This window comes from Sceloporus undulatus, chromosome 4 (genome assembly GCF_019175285.1).
Source record: "Sceloporus undulatus isolate JIND9_A2432 ecotype Alabama chromosome 4, SceUnd_v1.1, whole genome shotgun sequence".
NCBI lineage: Eukaryota > Metazoa > Chordata > Lepidosauria > Squamata > Phrynosomatidae > Sceloporus > Sceloporus undulatus.
In genome coordinates, this window is record NC_056525.1 from 200,963,640 (window position 1) to 200,985,142 (window position 21,503).

The 21,503-nt window shown below is 39.4% G+C and overlaps 1 protein-coding gene across 1 annotated transcript; it reads left to right on the plus strand.

The window, feature by feature from the left end:
- The first annotated feature begins 627 nt into the window (after nucleotides 1–627).
- Nucleotides 628–21,224, plus strand: LOC121928532 (syndecan binding protein). Its single transcript, XM_042463381.1, has 9 exons — nucleotides 628–780; nucleotides 10,373–10,438; nucleotides 12,897–12,975; nucleotides 15,276–15,385; nucleotides 16,159–16,317; nucleotides 17,014–17,189; nucleotides 17,669–17,840; nucleotides 19,066–19,157; nucleotides 20,549–21,224. The coding sequence occupies exons 2-9, from the start codon at nucleotides 10,388–10,390 to the stop codon at nucleotides 20,601–20,603; spliced, it is 894 nt and encodes a 297-aa protein (XP_042319315.1). The 5' UTR covers nucleotides 628–780; nucleotides 10,373–10,387; the 3' UTR covers nucleotides 20,604–21,224.
- The last annotated feature ends 279 nt before the right edge of the window (nucleotides 21,225–21,503 follow it).

Genomic DNA, 21,503 nt, shown 5'->3' on the forward strand with positions numbered 1-21,503 from the left:
GTGAGATACTATTGGTCAGTATCACACTAGACTGGTCTAATTTGAATCTTCCTCTTTAAATACTCTGGCTGCTTCCTGTGGAATTCTGGAGTTTGTAGTTGGTCAGTATCACCCTTGGTCAATGTCTCTCTCTCTCTCTCTATATATATATATATGAACATCACACACACACACACACACACACATATATATATATAATATGCTAGTGCTATTCTTCCGCTTTAACAGCTCTGGCATTCTGGGGTTTTTAGTTGGTCAATATGATATATATATATATATATATATATATATATATATAATATATATATATGAATAGCACTATCATATTATACGAGTAGCACTATTATGTGTGTATATATATATATATACTGTATATATATATATATATCATGGTGTCCCATATATATATATATACATACACACACACACACACATATAATATGTCATATTATATGTATGATCGTGCTATTCTTTCCCTTTAACAGCTCTGGCTGCCTCCCGTGGCATTCTGGGGCTTGTAGTTGTTCACTTGAGGAGGCCTTAAACTAGAGACCTGACTGACTCCTCCCCCCCTTTTACTCCTTCAAGGGTTTCGCCACTCCTGTCACGCGCGCCGCGGAGGGTGGCGCATGCGCAGGAGGCCCTCCGCCCAGCTGTTTGCACTTAGTCCTCCTCCCTCTGCTCCTTCTGGCTGAGGCCGAAGAAAGAAAGGCAGCGCCTCAGTCTCGCCTTCGGCAGCGTTTAACGGTCCGGAAAGGAGAGCCCTCCCTCAGCCGCCCGGTGAGAGAAAGGAAAGCGAAGGGGTTAGAAAGACTACACAACGGGGAGAGAATCCAGCTTGGCAGCGCTTTGTGTGGCTCTTTGCTATGGAATTCTGGGAGTTGGAGTTTGTTGTGGGGCCCTTCTGCTCCGCTCTGGGCCCACAACAAACTCCAACTCCCAGAATTCCATAGCAAAGAGCCACACAAAGCGCTGCCAAACCGGGTTATCCCTCCGGTGTGGACGCAGTCTAAATTTGGGGGCGTGGGAGGGAAGCGTCGAGGGGCTTTGACTCCTTACAGAAGGACTCCATTTTCGGTTCCTTTACGCAGGATGTTGACTCAAAGGGGGACAAGGAAGCAGGCAGGCTCCCCGTTCCTGCGGGCGTGGACTGGCCTTGTCCCTGGGAGTTGGCCTGATCTTCTCCTCCTCCTCCATTTATCAGACAAGGGAAATTGGGAGTATAATCCAATGGCAATCCGAATTTAGCAATCATGGGGCTTAGCGTCATAGTCTGCCACACGCAGTTCCAGGCAAAGGGAAGCTATTTTCAGGCAAAGGCAATTCGGATTCACATGAATGCGTTCTGGCCCCGCTTTCTGTTCCTTCGAAATTAAGAGAGCTTCCTCCCGTGTGATAACCTCCATTGCCCCACTAAGCAAGAGACACCCAGCTAATTCATGTTTTCTCCTAGTCCCCCTCCAGACTCTCTGACCCCTGTGAATGTGGAAACACTGCCAATAAAAGACCATTGCTCTTCTTACCTCCTAGGCATCTCCAGGGCAACTCTGTGGTCTACATCTGTCGGATGTGGATCACAGAATCATGCTGGAAGAAGACCTTTACTTGGGCGCTCCCAAAGCCAATGCGTTAAACTCCTTAGAGATCCCATTCTGTCAATCACAATATGAAATCTAGATGGGACCCATACACACGAGATGCTGGATGGTTGTGTGTCCTGTTCCTATGAGAGAAGGAAAACGACTTACTACAATTTTCTCAAAGGCAGTAGCTTTTTGCCTTGCAAATGAAATGTAAGGTTTGTTTCCTGGACTGAATCTGCTCGCACCACCTGGATGAACACCCTTCCATGCCATCTCAACTAAGGACTGCAACTGCTGCAGCATCTTGAATAACATTGTCATTTCCCCCCTCCTCTATCATTTTAAACACCTTTGCATGATAAAGAAGCCAGTGGAGCTTTGAAAGCTTGTGAAATGTATAATGTGCATTTTGGTTTGCCCAGTAAAGGTATCACTGTCTTGTGGATTCTGGATGACACTGTACTTTACAATTTTGTCTGTTTCTGAAAAGGTGTGTAATCCCTCATCACAGTTTTTAAAGTTTATGAGACTCACCTGCACCCCCAAATTGTTTCTGAGAGAAGATTTGTATTTGGACAAACTTTGCTTTTGTTTGAAATTACGTCCCGCTTCCCCTTAGGAGTGAGCCAGCACGGTGCAGTGGTTTGAGTGTTGGACTCTGAATCTGGAGACCAGGGTTTGGATCCCAATTAGCCATGGAAACCCACTGGGTGACCTTGGGCAAGTCACTCTCTGTCTCAGGGAATGATGGGTTCACTTTAGGGTCACCATAAGTTGGACACAACTTGACATCACACAACAATGAGACCCTTAGGAAGCATCATTAGCAATTTTGCCCGTTTTTTCTGAATCCCCTTCCCACCCTACTGTGGGAGAGATCTGTTTTTGGAAGTAAAGGTTTTTGGAAGCTGTGGCTATGCCATGCATAATTTTGTACACCTTTATCATGTTCCCGTCTTCCCATTTTTCTAAGCTAAAATGGGTGCGGAGTGTGTGGACCGCACCAGGTGACTCCCTAAGAGGGGTGACACATCTGCTTTTGGGCAGAAACAGGCTGTGGTGTTCGCTTGTGTCCCATTGAAGAGATGGGATGTGGTCCCAGGGTTGTTGTTTTTTAATTACTGTATATACTCATGTATAAGAAATTTAGGCCAAAAATTGACCCAAAACCCTGAATTGACTTATCCACGGGTCAGTGTAAGTACTGCATCTTAACTCTTATGTAAAAGAAAAAAACTATCTCCTGGTTTTCTTTAAGAACATCACCTTTTGCCAATTTTTCATTCCAGCCACATGAAATGATTCAATAACATCCAAAAACAACCAGTGATAACTTTATTGGGCCAGCCAAAATTCACAATATACATGTAGCAAGCTTTTGAATATCTACTGGTTTATATACAGTATCAGGCAAAGGTGTTAAAAATGATACTGGGTGTGGGGTGGGCATGAAGGCCTGCATTTTGCTGTTTTTGTTCTTAGTTCAAATGGTGTGGAGGGATATCTCTTGTAGTCTGGACCCTCCTCCTTCTGGCTGTGTTGCAGCAGGGAGAGTCTCAAAGTCCAGGAAATTTAACATTCATTTGCAGCACAAAAAGATACTTCCTTTGCAATCCAATATGTCTCTAGCCATGGCCAACATGACTGCCCATGGATGTTTACATGAAATTATGTGTATGTCTTGCGTATGATATTTTAATTTAATGGTCTAATTTTAATTTTGCTAGTTGCTTTATATCACAGCTCTTGTCATGACATTCAATGAGATGCAAGAAATAGGATTTGAATAACATTAGTACAAAAAACATGACTAAGGATTCTGTATGGTGTGCTATCGGAGGAGGTCAATGTGGGAGAGACATCATCGGATGATGCCAACCAGAGTGACGCTATTGCCTAGACTTATGATATATAAGCCAGTTCCATAGGGAATCATTGCAGACCAGGGAGATAACCACAGTCATCAATTTCAGTCAGCCCCACCACCACTGGGCATTGTTACTGCTATCCATATGCAGAGGGTACTCTTTTCCAATCATAATTCTCCCATTTAAGCAAGCAGGAGAAACCTTTGCTTCTGGCCACACTAAAACCTAAAGATTCCACTTTCTTTATCCTCATGCCGCCCCCACCCCAAAGTCTATGCAGGCAAAGGAAACTCCTTTCTTCCAGCAATGCCAAGACTGCAGTTGCTTTGTCCCACTCCCCCACTTAGGCAGATAAAGGAGACACAATCCAGTCAGTTTATATTATGCCAAAACTCCAACTCATCTCACCTGCCTCATACATGAACCTCTCCTGCCTCGCTCAGGTGTTCTTGGGGAGCTATGCATTGTGGATGAGACTTTTTTTCTGGAGAGCTATAAAACTAAAATGTGCCATGTGGGGGTAATGTAAATTGTACTTGGCTGTGCTTCTTAAGGTATGATGACCAGAGCTCTGTGTGAATGCAGCATATAATTGTACAAAACATAGATATTTGTGGTGTTATTTTCCGTTCCTTTCCTAGCAGTCCTCACAGTTCCATATTGCGTAAACATGTCTATTGAGCTATCCACCTCAACCACTTTACTCATCATTTACTATCATTGCCAGATCATAGCCTTTTAGTATATATGTGATGTTAGGAATTTTTTTGCCTCTGCCTGTGCACATCATTACAAATGTTTACATTGAAGTCCCATCGCCGTTTTAATTCGCTCTGCAATTTTTGTTTTGTTTTAAGTACCTTAAAGAATTCTATTTGTCCAGCTCATTTTTCATCCCAATCTATATAGCATTTATTGTTATTGTGTGCCTTCAAGTCATTTCTGACTTACGGCGATCCTAAGGTGAACCTATCACAGGGTTTTCTTGGCCAGATTTGTTCAAAGGAGGTTTGCCATTCACTTCCTCTGAGGTTGTGAGAGTGTTATTTGCCCAAGGACACCCAGTGGGTTTCATGACTGAGTTGGTAATTGAACCCAGGTCTTCAGAGTCGTAGTCCAACACTCAAACCACTACACAATGCTGGCTCTCCGTAGCATTTATGGACATGTTAAAAAGAGCCAGTTCCAGTAAAGATCCTTTGGAAATCCTGATTTTTATAGTCTGACATTGCAAGATATGTCCACACCTCTCTGCTGTCCGTCTTCAGTATAACCAGTTACTGATGCAAAAGAGAACCTCTTCTCTAATGACTACTATATCTGATCTACTTTGATGCGGATACCATTTGGACTTTGTGGCTTGTTTTCATTTTTGTCAGTGTAATCTAGAATTTCATCACTTGTCATCACTATTTGTCTCTGTTCCTTGGCCTGTCTTCATGAGAATATTAGTTGAAGCATGGATATCTGATCTACATCTTAGGAAGTGAAGACAGATAAGCTTCTCTGTAGTCTCATCATCTTCCTTTAGTACTCTTTTAACAGTCCCCCTTCTAGGTGACTTCCTGCTTCTAATATATAAAAATTATTATTTATTCTTGGTACAGTATCAGTAGATACATTTCTCAGTCCTTTTCTGTGATCCTTCTTAATAGCTTGCACTTCTTGGTTAGGCAAAAATCATATTCTGATGCAAACATTAAAGCAGGGGTAGGCAACCTTTTTGAGCCGGGGGCCGGGTTGCTGTCCCTCAGACAACTGGGGGGCCAGAGGCAAAAAATAAATAATTAAATATTATTTTAATAAATAAATAAATAAATAAATAAACCAGGACAAATGTGGGACAAAATTTTCAAATGGAGGACACGTAAAAAAAATTGTTGATTTTTAAAAAAATGTTAATATAAATGCATGTTTCTGAGGCTTCTATAGACAATTGCCCCCCTTGCCCCCTCGCAAGAGAGGCCAAAGGCTCCAGCGGCAATCGGTGGCAGGACTGGGCTGGGGCTGGTCCCAAGGCCTCGCCGGGCCGGATTCGGCCCATGGGCCGTAGGTTGCCTACCCCTGCATTAAAGTAACTTTCTTGACATCAAGTATTAACTATGCAGATTAATGCACAATTAATAATTGTGAGGTATTCTGGAGAGTTTGGGCTTTTCTCTGGCAGTATCCTTTTTATCAATCCTTTCTTTTTTAAGTTATTGTGACTGTGTTGGATTTCTCTAGCCATGTCCACTTAACATATGAATTAAATTTGATACCATTGTGGTCATTGTTTGCTTCCAATTGATCCAACAACATTCTTTCTTGTCATGGGCATTATTTAAGGTTAAGTTAACAATCACTTTCCCTCTGATTCATGATCAGCTGTTTCAGTGTACAGTCGTTTAAGATATTCAGGAATTCTTACCCTTTATCCTTATTTGAATTTACACTTATCCAGTTGATGTTGGGGTAATTTGAGTTGCTCATTACAACAGTACATCTTCATCTGGATGCCCTCCTGATGTCATTCTCCATTTCAAGATCCTTCTGAGTATCTTGGTTGGGCAATAATAGCATGTCTCCAACACTAAATTAATTTTCTCCATCCAAAATAATTTTGTCACCTACAATAATTATGTGAAGGAATCGGCCTTATTAAGCTTTCTAGTTTACGTTCTGTTTTCTTTAATGAGCACAGCAGTAGCATCCCAGTATATCCTTTTCTGAACCTGCCTGTAGAATTTATATGCATGAGTGATGGTGTGCTGCTAGTTTTCCTTATTGTAACAAGTTTCCATTATGCCTATTACAGTGGTACCCCGGGATACGAAATACCCACGTTACGAAATTTCCGGGATACGAAAAAATCCCATAGGAAATAACTGTTCCGGGTTACGAAGGTTATTTCGGGTTACGAAGAAAATTTTGGTGCTTTTCGGCGCTTTTTCGCACGAAATCGCGGCTTTTCCCCATTAGCGCCTATGGCATTTCGGCTTGCGAATGCTTTTCGGGTTACGAAAGCGGCGGCGGAACGAATTAATTTCGTAACCCGAGGCACCACTGTATATCTGTTTCTTCCTCTAAAACTAAACTAAAATAACTAAATTGATACATGGTGCCCTTCGCCAAATCCCCACACCATGCCCTTCTTAATATGTGGGATTTGTCCCCACCCCTTCATAGAGGGTCCTTAGCAGGCTGTGGTGTGTGGCCAGGAGATAGTGGGCTTGCTGCTCCCAGCACGCCGTGTCCTTTGCTGGGAAGGAAGGATGCAGCATATAGGTTTGGCCTGAGGATCTTAAAACTTTGGCAGGCTCATATTAAAAGATAAATTATTTTGGATAGCCTGGACCCTAGCCATATAAGGTTTCTTAGGTTATAATAAGCACTTTGTATTGTGTCTGCAAACAAACTGGTAGCCAGTGAAGCTAGCTATTTATTTGCCCACTTACATATCTGTGGACATTTGAGTGCTTTACATAAGTATTACATGTAGGGCAGTCCCTTCAGAAAGGCCTAGAAGATAGCAGACCCAGAAGGTGTTGGGGAGCCATATGGCTGCAGATGGTGGTGGGTGTTGCACTCTGTGTGCAAAAGCCACTTGGTTATCGCACAATTGTTAAAGCATCCCAGAATTTGTTGTACCCTCAGTATAAAACATATATAATTAGACCTGATCTTTCACATTGAACTGTTATTATTTGTATTAAAACAGAAGGATGGGTTCTATTTTTTTCTATGTTTGATTTTAGATAACTCAATGTATGTATGGCAGAGCCATTAATTCATTTCTATGAGACTGTTATGTTTGGAATGTGAAGTACTTTTACATAACAGTTGAGAGACGATTAGACTTTTATATCTGATTTTTTTTTTTTTACAAAAAGCAAATTGTACCTGCTGTGTGTCCTCAAAAGTGTTGGACTAAAATAGCCAGTGTGGTGAATGGTCAGGGATTCTGGGGCTTTCATGTTCTGCTGTATTCTTATGGCCCTTTTCTACTCTGTCCCTGTTTGAGAAATCAAATGTATTTTTGTCCTCATTTCTTAGGATGATTCATCCTGAACTGGTTTTCCCCAGCATCTGTTTGCTTTTTCCAAGGGTCAGTTTAAGTAAATGCTGCTCCGTTGCTTCTTTGATATTAAGTACTGAGAGTCTGGTGCAAGGGGAGTCTGCCTCTTTTTTTAATACATTCCCTGTTGCCCAAAGAATGTAAACTTATCACTAGAATATAAGCCAATACTATAGCACTGTGTGCATCTATACTCCTCAGCTTCACCTGTCAAGCTGTGAAAGGAACTGGAGCACATACCCACAACTTATTTTCATTAGACTACTAGTTGTACATGTGATGTTCTATTGAATATACTGGTTAGCCTCTGAACTCTGCTGACTTTCAAGCTTCATAGTTTTTCTTTAATTGGCCTGATTTAGCAGAAAAGCAAAGTTATTTACTATCAGAATGGGGAACAAGCTTCTTTCTGTGTTGCCAAATTCACAGCAATATTTAACTTTCCTTGTACTGAGATGCTTCGATAGCTGGAGCTTTCCTTCTTGCTTCTAAAGTTTAGGCCCAGATAGCCAAAATGAATTATGGAACCTTATTTGGAAAAGGTTTAGAGGTTTTTACAGATAGAAATTGGTCACCCAAATGTGTCTTCTGGAACTTTAAACCAGATATTAAAGCTGGGGAAAGGTCTTGTTTGTATAACAGGAAGTAATATTCTGGAGAGAACTGAAACTTTGGCACATGCTTAAGGATCTTTATTTCCTTAGATCTGTATCCATTGTGTTTTGTGTGTGTTGTTTTGGGGGAACTGAAGGTTCTGGCCAGTCACCAGACATCTCCATGGTTACGTGCAAATCCTGAAATAATAAGAGTTTGGTTAGTTAAGCTTTTCTTTCCCAGTGCCAAATATTAACATAAGATTAAGTGAGTATGTGGCCCATTAGTAGGTTTGAGGGTTTATATGGATTCTTCACATTTTTTTGTATATCTAAAATGGTTCAAATCTTTTTTTTTCCTTATCTGTACTTCAGCACTGGAGGGAAAATTACTTTCTCCCCATAGTTGCCAGGGTTTGAGATACATGAAGGCTGTATGGTAAAAACAGAGAGAAAGTGACTGACCCACTAGAGTGTGCCAGTCCACTATTGGAGGGTTTCTTGTCAGATAGGTATTTTGGAGGTTGTTAATGAAGTCATTCTCTTTTTGCTCTCATGTTGTACAGAAGAAGGACTGTTATCCAGTAAGCTGTTGGAAAAACAGGGGTGGAAGGAAAATTCTGAACTTGGCAGTTCTCCCTATTGTACACTTATTTAAATTTCCAGTACAAACAACTCTCAGGTGATAAAGGCAATAATGGAGATGCAACTAGTTCATATCAAGAGCCCTGGTGGTGCAGTGGTTAAATGCCTGTAGTGCAGCCACTCACTCACAAACCATAAGGTTGCGAGTTCAATACCAGTCAGGGGCTCAAGCTTAACTCAGGCTTGCATCCTTCTGAGATCCCTAAAATGAGTACCTAGATTGTTGGGGGCAATTGACTTACACTTTGTAAACCGCTTAGGGAGTGCTTAAGTGCACTGGTAAGTGGTATAGAAATGTACTTGCTATTGCTGTGGAAAACTAGAGCTACTGCTGTCCAAGAAACAAAAAATAAAAATTTAAATTAAAAAATAATAATTAAAAATTAAATAATACCTGAGAGTAATAGATAATGACTGAGTGGACAATGTAGCAGATACTGACTTTCAACTTCCACAATGCTCTTTCTATTTAATTTTGAATAATGAAAGGATACGCCAGCTGCGCCCCTTCCTAGACCTAGAGGACCTAAAGATGGTAGTGCATGCGCTGATAACCTTAAGGCTGGACTTCTGCAATGTAGTGTATATTGGGCTATCTCTGTAACAAGTTTGGAAACATCAGTTTGTTCAATACACATCAGCCAGATTGATTCCTGGGACATCCAGGGGTGATCACATTACATCAATATTAAAATCCATTGGCTGCCAATTCCAGGCATGGTACAAAGTATTGGTTGTTACCTTTAAGGCCCTACATGGTTTGTGTCCATGTTAACTACAGGATCACCTTCCCCCATATAATCAGGACTAGGCTGGCAACTGTTAGCTAGAGGACGTTTTCTTCAGCCACCTAGATTGTGGAATGACCTGCTGGAAGAGATTTGACAGCTGAATACACTGTCTGAATTCAAAACAGCATTAAAGACCAGTCTCTTCTGGCAGGTTTACCCAGATGATTTTTATATTGTGAATTCTAAATAATGAATTTTAAATGTGGGTTGTTTTAATATGTGTATATCTTGTCCTTTTAGTATTGTATCCATGTCCTTTTAAATTGATGTGTTTTAACTGATGTAGTGTGTTTGTTAATTGTTGTTGTTCCTCACTTCGATCCATGGTGAAAGATGGGTAAGAAATATTATTAGTATTATTTATTATTATTAGTTATGAAATGCATCTCTGCAAGCTATATCTGCATATATACAATAATTAACCTCCAAAACTGTCAGCCATCTATGTGAGGAGCATACATTAAGAATTCAATTATATAGCGTAGGACATAAATGACTTTCCAGGTGATGTTGGACTGCAACTCCAATCATTACTTACTATTGGCTATTCTGGTTAATGCTGATGGAAGTTGTGGTCCAACAACATCTGGAAAGCCACACGTTTCCCACTCAGGATGTGGATATTAAGCTGGGTGCAAGCACTAGAAAATATAGTTGAACTTATTTCTAAGTGAATGTGTTTCAAATCATATGTACTATCCTTTACATAGTGACCTGTGAAATAATTTACATTTAGTACCAAGCAAAAATATCTAGAAACTGAAAATTGCTGTCACAAATGGATATAAGAATCATTTCAGGATTCCTTTTTGTGTTTTTTTTTTTTCCCCTCCAGTGAAATTATTGGAAAATGTCTCTGTATCCTTCTCTGGAAGATTTGAAGGTAGACAAAGTAATTCAGGTACGTCAGTGTTCATCTTATAATGGATATTAATTTTGGTGGAAGAGTGGGAACAGAAAACCTCATTATAGTTAGAAAATTTAACTTCTGAAATAAGTTCTGCTGTATATTATATGACAGGAAAGTGGACTCCCCACCCTTACTTGACTTAACCTCATTTGTGAAAAGGGGGGAGGAGGGAACCCCTGGCTGTCTCCAATCAGAGGACAGATCTTCTCATTCATACTTGCCTTTCCATTTGGCTTCCAAGGCCAGTGCCACACAGGGGAATTCCTGATGTTCTCTGTGATCCCTGTTTGGAGCAGAGCTTCTGTTTGCAGAAAAAACGTGGGGTGGGCAAAAATTCCCAGACCATGCACTAGGAATCACGTTTACCCATGCTATGAAAATTTCTAGGTTGGGTTGCAGGCATTTGGGTCTTCATGCAGAATCACTTACCTTGTCAAAGAGGAAACTAAGCAGATAATTAGCACTGTTTATGTCTGCTCTCCTTTTGCCTCACCACATGGTTAAAATGAGAAGAGGAACAATCCTGGCTGCAGTAGTGGCTAGAAGTTCCTGCAGATGTTGCAACCAAAGAGCCTGTTGATGTTGGGATGTGGCCACGTCTGGTGCCAACTGGCCTACATAGGGCTAGGGATCTGACCCAGTACCATAAACTGGTTCCTAACTCTGTTTTATGGTACTAAAATATATTTGTTTAAATTAGCTTTCATTACATGTATACCTTAATAGTTGCAGTAATTATCTTGAGTACAGTGTCCTGTCAGCATAGGCTTGCACCAAGCAAAGCTCTGGCTTACTGTTACTTAACTTCTGCCCTAGTCTTCCTCTACTCCAAATGCCATGTCACAAATTACTTTTTAAATTCCTTTTGTTAGATAAGTAGGTTTCCATGTGGCTTTTAGGAGTGATGTTTAAGATGCCCAAGTCCAAAGTCTCCTAGGTATATGGTGCTAAGGAGATGAATAGTTTCTTTGAATCTGGGTATCAGGGTATTTCAGTTTGTTTCCAAAAATTGTTGTGTGGTGGTCAAGCATAATCTTGTCAAGGAAATCCAGAGGTAGGTAAGGGGTGAACTAAGGGTTAGTTGACCAGTATTGTGAGCTGGTAGAGATAAGCTTTCAGAGTGCATTTTTGCTTATTACAGAATAGTCCTTTATAGCAGCAAGGATAGCAAACCAAATGGAAATAAAATATGTCTAAGGCACCCTTTAAACTACATAGAAAAGGAAACAAAATTACAAATCTTGCACAAAGAACTTTTAGGAAGAAGGGGTCATAACTGGAAAGGCCTCTCTTGTATTAACAAATCTAATGTATGATTAGTTATTTGCAGTATAATAGATCTTAACAGTCATAATTTCCATGAACAGTGTCCCCCTCTCATTTCAATCCCCCCCTCCATTTTTTTGGTCTAGGGGGAAAAGGCAGCATTAATTGAATCCTGAAATAAAATAAATTAACCTTTATTGCAGATGATGTATTCAGGAGTATGCGTGTTGATTGTGCAGAAAAACAGAACAAAATCCAAAAAACAGTAATACTTTTATTGGGCCACCTAACATGCAACTAAAATTAAGATAGTCTGGAGGGTTATCAATGCAGGCAGAAGCCACTTCCCTTTCTTGGCCTTGTGGGAACCATGGACAAAGGGCAGTAAAATGCAGACAATAAAATTTCAAATTCATTAGCAGCAAGAGCATACAAATTTCCATTCAAACCCAGGTAAACTCTCACCTGTATGAAACTAACTGCCCCTTTCTAAGGCAGAGAACATTCAGTTATGTTCTCTTTGCCTTGCATAGGACAGACTTTACATGGATCTCAGTGGAAGTTACTTTGCTGCTCCTAATAGGTTTGAAATTTCATTGCCTGTGTTTAACTGCCCTTTGTCCCCAGTTGTTATTATTATTATTATTATTATTATTATTATTATTAACCTTTATTATAAAGTGCTGTAAGTTTACACAGCGCTGTACATACAATCTTTTTAATTCCCACATGGCCAAGAAGGGGAGCAGCCTCAGCCTGCATCAGTCTTAACTGACAACAGAAATAACATATGAGATGACAGTCTGTGTCTCTAACATTGTCACTTTTCTTCTCCTGTATGGTTTTTAACATCTTTGCCTGATTAAGAAGCCAGTGAAGGTTTGAAAGCTGGTGGGATGTGTTTTGTGCATTTTAGTTGGCTCAGTAAAGGTATCACTGTCTTGTGGATGTTGGATTTTATTGCAAAATAAAATTTATTGCAATTTGTCCATGTTATACATAATTCAGATCTTGGGCATGGGCTTCATTAAACCATGTTGCTTTGCACAGTTAGGAAATTAATGTAGACATGATTAAGTTATACATTTGTTAGAAAAATTATATAAGATCATTATATTTTTGTAGTTTTAAATAAACTCCACAAAATACAGTTTATTTCATCTTCCTCCTTCTACTTTTGTAGGCCCAGACATCTTTTGCTTCAAACCCAGCTAATCCAGCAATTCTACCTGAAGCCTCAGCACCTGTCCTTCAAGATGGAAGTAAGTGATTTTGGTGAGGGGGGGGTAAAGTATCACACAAACACCATTCTTTAAAAAAATAAAATAAAGCAAGGCAAGAGATTCAGTCCAATTAACATCAAAAACAAATTACAGCAAAAAGAATTGGTCAGATGCTCGACACTATGCACTCTAGCAGTTACATCAGTTCTTACAAAACAGTTATTTTATGCATCCTATTCCTTCTTGTGATCTTACTATTCATAGTCCAAATGTGTATCTGTTTTCCAAAGATCTCTAAATCACAGAGACTTCAGAGATGGCTAGAAAAGATATGTATATATATCAAATGCATATCCTATTTTTCTGCCAAAAAGCACTGAAGGCAGCTAGCAGGAGTAACAGTTAGATTAAAACATAGAAACAGAGTTAACTACATCAGTAGAAATAAAGCACCAACCTAGTCAGACTTCCTTTAGCACCAACCCATTCTAATGCTAAAGAGATAGTTGAATGTACATATCTTTGCCAGCTGGCAGCAAGGCAAAGGAAAGGAATTCTCATGTTCCTTAGGGAGTTCCAGAGTCTGAGAGTTTTCACTGGCAAAACCTTCTCTTGCATCCCCATCATCTCTGATGCCATGTAGGACTGAGAGAAGGGACAGTTAAGAGGTGATATGATAGCCCTGTTTAAATATTTGAAGAGATAGCATATTGAGGAAGGAGCAAGCTTATTTTCTGCTGCTCTAGAGAACAGGACCTGGAACAATGGATGCAAGCTACAGAAAAAGAGATTCCACCTCAACATTAGGTCCTGACAGTAAGGGCTATTCGACAGTGGAACACACTCGCTCCGAGTGTAGTGTAAACTTAGTGCAGTCTCCTTCCATGGAGGTCTTTCAACAGAGGCTGGATGGCCATTTGTTGGGGATGCTTTGATTGGGAGTTCCTGCATGGCGGGGTTAGACTGTATGGCCCTTGTGGTCTCTTCCAACTCTACGATTCTATGATTCTGTCTTCTCCCCTGGATCTTAAAGCAAGAGAGGTGTATGTGGGAGACACCGTCTTTCAGATAACTTGATCCCAAGTATTACATGTCAAAAACAGCACTTCTGTTTAAGCCAACACCAGCTATGGAAGCAGCTGTAACAAGAAAGTCCCATTTCCTTGTAAATGCTCCAATCAGCAGTTTGACTATAGCCTTCTAGACCAACTTATGTTTCCGAGCACCTTTCCTAGTCGACCACTCAAATTGCCCAATGCAGCATAAGAGTTCTGTAGGTGAGATTCTGCTACAGCTCCCCTCTCACAACTTCCAGGAGTCACCATTTTATTGTAAAAGTCCCATTGAATGGTCAATCTATTGTTGGTGGTGAGCAGGGATCACACGAATATCTGCGTAAGCCTCATAGCCAGGTGGAGACCAGTGACATTATATCCACTGAGGTCCTCTGGAAATCTAAGTAGATGATGTTGTCAGTCTGCATCTGGCTATGGGCATCTCCCATAGGAAGATGCTTCTTCATTCTGAATGGGATGGTTGTTCAGAATGCTTATTTCAGAAAATCAAGGCCTGAGAAGACTGCTCATTGCAAAGTGTGGAAGGGAATAACAGCATCCACAATGAAAAAAGACATAATTCAGGTATAAGGGACATTGCTTATATATGCCACTAATTGGATGCTGGCCAGAGTGTGTTACAGTAGAGCAAATGTAATGTAATTAAAGTGTTTATCACTGGCTAGTTCAGACATTTCCAGGATTGGTACAGTTGGAAGGCAAGGCTTATTTATGTAGTACTGCTAAAGTAATTGCTAAATATTGGCCTCGTTATTATATGAAAAAAAGGGAACTGTCAGTTTTAATAATTAAAAAAAATTACCCGCCCAGCCTAGTGTTGCATTTAGAAAATAATATGCTGCTTTATTTGTTGCATATTAGGATTAGTCTTCCTTGATCCTTTCTATGAATGGCAGGGCAGCATTAGAAATATGTTCTTTCTTATACTGTACGGTGAACTCCTTACAGCGGGATCACTTTGGAATAGGATAGAATGGTATACGTTTGTGCTTTGCAATTTGGCTTTCCAGTAGGAACCAGTTTTCTCTACCATAGATGGACTGAGAGAAGAGATGCTAGCCAGGGATATGAATACACTGTATTAATACATACATCTGCAGGTACTACACATACTTTCTGTAGCAGAAGGAATTTCTCAAGTCTTGAATTGCTCTTGATTGCATTATGTGTACAGGTGGTAGGACAGGTCTTCTCAATTGGCACATGATATTGATGATTTTAGTACTGATAAAATTTTATCACTGTGTTGTAAACTTCCTTTAGGCTTATATCCCAGATTGTATCCCGAACTTTCCCAGTATATGGGGTTAAGCCTGAATGAAGAAGAGATACAGAGAAATATGACAGTTGTTCCTGCTGCAAATTCTCAACAGGTAAGTGTCAGTGTAATGACAAGTAGATTTTACATCATTTAAGCTTTTGTGGACTGAGCTACTGCTTTTTTTAAAGCAAGAAACTTTAGATTACCTGGATGCTAAGAAATTTCTCCCATCCTTATTTGTCCTACTTTCTCCCTATTAAAAGTGCCTTGTAAAAGCAGTTGACATGTATACTCAGCTTGAAGCTACCCAATTATTTGGCTGTCTGCTGTGGGAAAGACAGGATATAAATTGGATAAATAAATAAGTTACATGATGGCTGTACTTGTTAGCATCCTAGCATGCTGAAGTCATGCTTTTTTAATATTATTTATTATGGTATTTATACCCAGCTCTTCAGCCCCAGGCTATCAACACAAAAGGAGAAGGGAATGGTGGTGGGGAAAGGGGATCAGGTCCATCAGTTCTCCCTCTGAGGCCTGGGCCAAGGCAGATGGACTGGAGGAAGGGCTCTTCCTCTTAAAGATAGGCCTGATGGCTTTGGGCCTGTCTTTTCACTCCTTCCTAGGCCGGATGGAGACAAATGCCATGGAGGGAGGGCTCTGCTTCTTAAGGATAGGCCCGATGGTGCTGGGCCTGTCTTTTCACTCCCTCCCAGGCCGGATGGTGTCAGATGCCATGGAGGGAGGGCTCTTCTTCTTAAAGATAGGCGTCTTAAGGATGTTGTCTGCATGAATTATGAAATTGTTGTCCTGAAATAGCAGATTCATGGATGCCATACTCAAGTTAGAGGCCTATGAATAATATGTAAATTTTCTAATTATCAGATCATTGCAAGGCCTTCAGCAGTGAATTATATGGTGGCTCCTGTAACTGGAAATGATGTTGGAATTCGTCGAGCAGAAATCAAACAAGGAATCCGTGAAGTAATCTTATGTAAAGATCAAGATGGAAAAATCGGTCTTCGTCTTAAATCAGTGGACAATGTATGTATGCTAAATAGGAAGCCTATATTGTAACTTCTGCTACCTTGAGTTGAAAACTGACAAGAAGCTATAGGGTTACTAATCCACAAGCATACGTCTGTGGATAGTTTTGTTTGCTTTCTTAATGTTTTGACTATCTACTACATGAGGGATGGGGAACCTACTTACACATGTGTAAGACACCAACAAGATTATAGTTGATACAACAGCTATGAGCTTGTTGGTGTCTTACACATGTGTAAGTTTCTCTGTAGAAATGGCTGGATATTTCTGTTCGATGTGGAATGTTGTCTGTATTTAGTTCAAGATTGTGAAAGTGCATTGGTCCTGTGGTACCATTATGCATGGATACTCATTGTGCATCTGGTTGTGCATTTGGCATCTGGCTTAGTTGTTAAATGGATCCTTTTTGCAGATAACAACATTGATTATATTAATTACACAGACAAGCAATGGCTGACTTCCTTTTAGTAACTTAATCACATATTACTGGAATAAGAACTTTGTTTGGGAGGAATGGTCATTAAGCCAGAATTAAAAAATTATAGCAGCATTAATTGAGATTTAGAACATGCTGTTTAAAAATCAGTAGTTAATTGCCAGTGCACTTGTGCTTAATTATTCTCTTGAAGATTTTTAGAATGCGTTTGATAAAATGGTTGGTTTGTCTTAATGTGCAGCTATATCTTGGTTTAGGGTATATTTGTCCAGTTGGTTCAAGCAAATTCACCAGCATCACTGTCTGGCCTGCGTTTTGGGGACCAGATTTTGCAAATCAATGGTGACAACTGTGCAGGGTGGAGTTCTGAGAAGGCCCATAAAGTTTTGAAGCAGGTTCCTGGAGAGAGAATTTCAATGATTATCCGTGACAGGTAAACCTTCAGGAAATCTGCTTAACATTTTTTAGGCTGTACTGATAAGGAAAGTACCTAAGATTTTGCTTGAGTCTTTAAAAAAAGTGTGGTATAGTGTGAGATCATTCAGTTCACAAAGAGAATGTACTGTATATACTTGGCTATAGGATAACCTCTGTACAAGTCAAGGGCACATTTGTAAAGGATGAAACAAAGGAAAATAATGCCAAAGAACTTACAAAAATCCACCAGACATAACTGTACTCACTAAAGACTGAATGGATGAGAGAATGGTGGTGGGGGGGGGGGGCAGTGATTCTAGGACAGATTATGTTCTTGCCTCTCACCAGGGGATGGTTCCTTTTTTAAACAAAAGTTAAAGTATGTACTTAAATTGACCTATGGATAAGTTGACCCTACTTTATTGGGTCAATTTTCTAGACTTAGAATGCCAAACAGTTGCATGCAACCAGTTTTCTTTTTCATTTTAAAAACAGACCTTTTGGGCGAACTATTACCATGCACAAAGACAGCTCAGGACATGTTGGCTTTATTTTCAAAAATGGAAAAATAACATCAATAGTAAAAGACAGCTCTGCTGCTAGAAATGGACTTCTGACTGAACACAGCATCTGTGAAATTAATGGACAAAATGTAATTGGCCTCAAGGTATGCACTATGTTTCCTGTCAGTGTATGTGTGTGGGTAAGTTAAAAAAGTAACCAGGAGAATGCACGTTATACTGATGAGGAATGCATGTATGGATATATTTTTCCTGGACTGTAGACAACAATAAAGGACTAAAACTGACAGTGTAAGAAAGGTTTGGCAGGTTAATTCTTTTATGTGTTCTGCTTTGCTGCTTTAATTTAATTTCTATAGATACCAGAGATCACTGATATGATAGAACAGATACTGATTAGACAATATGGTTTGCCTATTAGAGATTAATGTTCACATGTTCTCCAGGAATAATTTCATTGATGTTTATCTCACTATGCTCTTAAAGAGCTACTATTCCAGTGTGACTCCTCTAGCAGCCTCCTGTTGCATGCTGGGATTGGCAGTTTTAAGGAGCTGAACTTCTCTGCCTGAGAATTCTAAATACCCCTCCTTAAAACTGCCAATCCCAGCATGCAACAGGAGGCAGCTAGAGGAGTCACACTGGAATAGTACCTCTTTAAGAGCTCGTCTGATAAACACCATTGACTCCTAGAGCAGTGGTCTACTTGGCTTTCACATTTAATCGGTGGAACAGCAGCAGTCATTGCATGTGTGTAGTAGTGGTGAAGCATATTTCTGCCTCCATTAGATTATCACCAGCAGCCATATTCTTCTGTTCTGACAATTTCTTCTGATGCAGTACCTGCATTATAGCTAAAACATTCATCCTAGTGGGGCATTCTGATCGCTGCATGCATTGCTCAGTCGTACTTCTAAAGAATTCCCAACTATTCTGGCTATTGATAGGAAATAACTAGAACCATATGTTCAGTGACTCAATAGTGGCTATGCAGATTACATGACTTATTGCTAGTCTTGTACTAGTCTTGTGTATGCAGTATGGAGGCAAGTGTGCTGTGTAGCTGAATCAACTATTAGGCTACTGGGGCAGTTAACCGGCATTCAGGTAAGGGACAGAATTAGGGATGAGCTAAATACTTTCAAGAACTCAGGTTGTTTTTTTTAAAACCAGTTTCCAGTGGAATGAACTGATTCTATCCTGTATCGCCATATGTGTATTTTTTTTAAAAAAGGCATTCATACTCAGTAGAGCAAAAGTGGCTAAAAATAAGATTTAAATTATTATTATTTTCAGTAAAGCAAACCTCAGACCAGAATAGCTTCTTGTAAATAAGGTTCCAGGAATTCATAACTTGTTGTATCTTTACAGGATTCCCAAATTGCAGACATCTTGTCAACAGCTGGAAATGTAGTGACCATCACTATCATGCCTTCTCAGATCTTTGAACATATGATAAAGAGGTATGTGTAAAATATTTCTCTGCTCCAAGTAGGTGTAGTAAAATAAACGTTGAGACTATATTTTGAAAGAATAGAGAACATGCTAAGCATGTTTGGATTCCACTGTTTATTCTCTTGAAATAGGGGGCAATGGGAACCGTCTAATTAAAAATAATAATAATTGTAAGCCGCTCTGAGAGCCTTTAGGGCTGAAGGGTGGGGTATAAATACCATAAATAATAATAACAATAATAATGAATAATTGTAAAACATCTTTCTACTGGAAATTACACCGAAACCATTACAACACACTGGCTTTATCCAGTGTTAAATAGGAATGCAAGGCAAATTCTAGCCAGTTTTAAGCATTTTAGAAGCTATAGAATTAAATGCAATTTAAGCATATACCCATTGTTTAATGGATAAAAGTGAACATCATCAGACTCTTGTATAAGGAAACTTCTCATCAGTGGAGCAGTGAAGTATCAGCAACCCTTTTTCTGCCAGACATCATACTACTAGCAGAAGATAGCAAAGACTTGGAGTGACTACTGAAGAAACTAAAGGAAGTGCAAAGGCAGGTTTATAGTTGAACATTAAGAAAACATTAATAATGACTACTGATGATTTATGTAACTTTAAAATACACAATGAAGACATTGAGGTTGTGAAAGATTTCCCATATCTTGGCCCTGTCATTAATCAAAATGGGGACTGCAGTAAAGAAGTCAGAAGAAGACTAAGACTTGGAAGGTCAGCTATGAAGGAACTAGACTAAATCTTCAAGTATAAAGATACATCATTAAATACCAAAGTCAGTATTGTCCATGCCATTATATTTCCATTTTCTGTATATGGTTATGAAAGTGGGACAGTGAAGACAACTGATAATAATCTCATTTGAAATCTGGTGCTAGCAAAGAGTTTTTCAGGTACTCTAAACTGCCCAAAAGACAAATCAATGGGTACAAGAGCAAATCAAGCCTGAACTTTTCCCTCAAAGCCAAGATGACTAAACATTGACTGTTGTGCTTTGCTGAATTCATGAGAAGACATGGCTCACTAGAAAAGAAAATAATGCTTATCAAAGTAGGAGGCAGTAAGAAAATAAGATGACCCAATTGTAAGTGGCTAGGCCCTGAGTGCAAGACTTGAGCAGAGTGGGTGATGATAGGGTGATGTAGGGGTCTCACATTCATTGGGTCACCATATATCAAAGTCAGCTTGATGGCAGTTAAGAACAAATACATTGGGAAACTGATGCAAGTTTTATCAGTAAGCATTTGTTCTACAAACAGATTAATGAATGTAGCAGTTAATTTAGAATTTTGATGTCTATCTTTTGTACTCTTGTGGCTTTGGAATATTTTTTCCATTTTCTGTTAATCTTAATGATGATTTCTTTTTTTCAGGATGGCTTCAGGCATTATAAAAAGCCTGATGGATCACAGTATCCCTGAAGTTTAAGGTTGATTTTGGCTGCATATCATGAAAAAACACTGCTGATCATTTTAACTCTGCAACATTTGTTCTGCACATGAGCCTTTCTTTAAAGCCAAGATGAAAGATGCTACATTGAGCATTTGCATTATGTTATGGCTGGGAATGTCCAATTCATATTACGTTGTTCAGATTGCCTTTTGCAGCCTTATGTTAGTTTGATAAAACAAACTATGTTTTTTCATAAGGTTACGCTGTATAGTTCAACACTTTCTATAAGCCATTGGCATAGATAATTAATGTATCTTGCAAGTGTTAGTATCTGCTATCTTTGATCAAAGTATACAGCTGCTGCTTGTATTTTTTTTGATACAATTTAGTTTTTCTACTACCGTTTTGTCTGCAGTGATATTTACAATTATGTGTAGTGCTAGCTAACTTGTTCTAGTAATCTTGTTTACAAAAGCATGCCAGTTACACTGAGCATAGCTTGTATTTATCATTCCATAGACTTTTTAAATAGTAAATTGTACAGATGAGCATTTACTTGTCTAATCACTTCTTTATAAAATGATTCTAATTTGCTTAAAGTCTGTTGCCTTAACCATCTTAAATGAGAAATAAAAAAATAAACTTTTTACAACTGTAGATGCCATTGCACTAATTTCCCCCTTTCTAAGTCTGTAACATGACCAAAGAGGAAGAAGACATTGTTTTTGCCATGGGGAGTCATGGAAACTTTTGTGATGCTTCTTGAGCTCAGTATGAAAAAACAGGGCACCATCACACTCTTGCAGGTTTCTCAGTCAACAGTAATGTATGATCGCATAAACTGTTGACCTTTCTGAACATTACAATTATTTCCCTAAAAGCTCTTGGGGGATAGTTATTCTACATTTGCTTGATACGGAAACTTGGTAGAGCTTC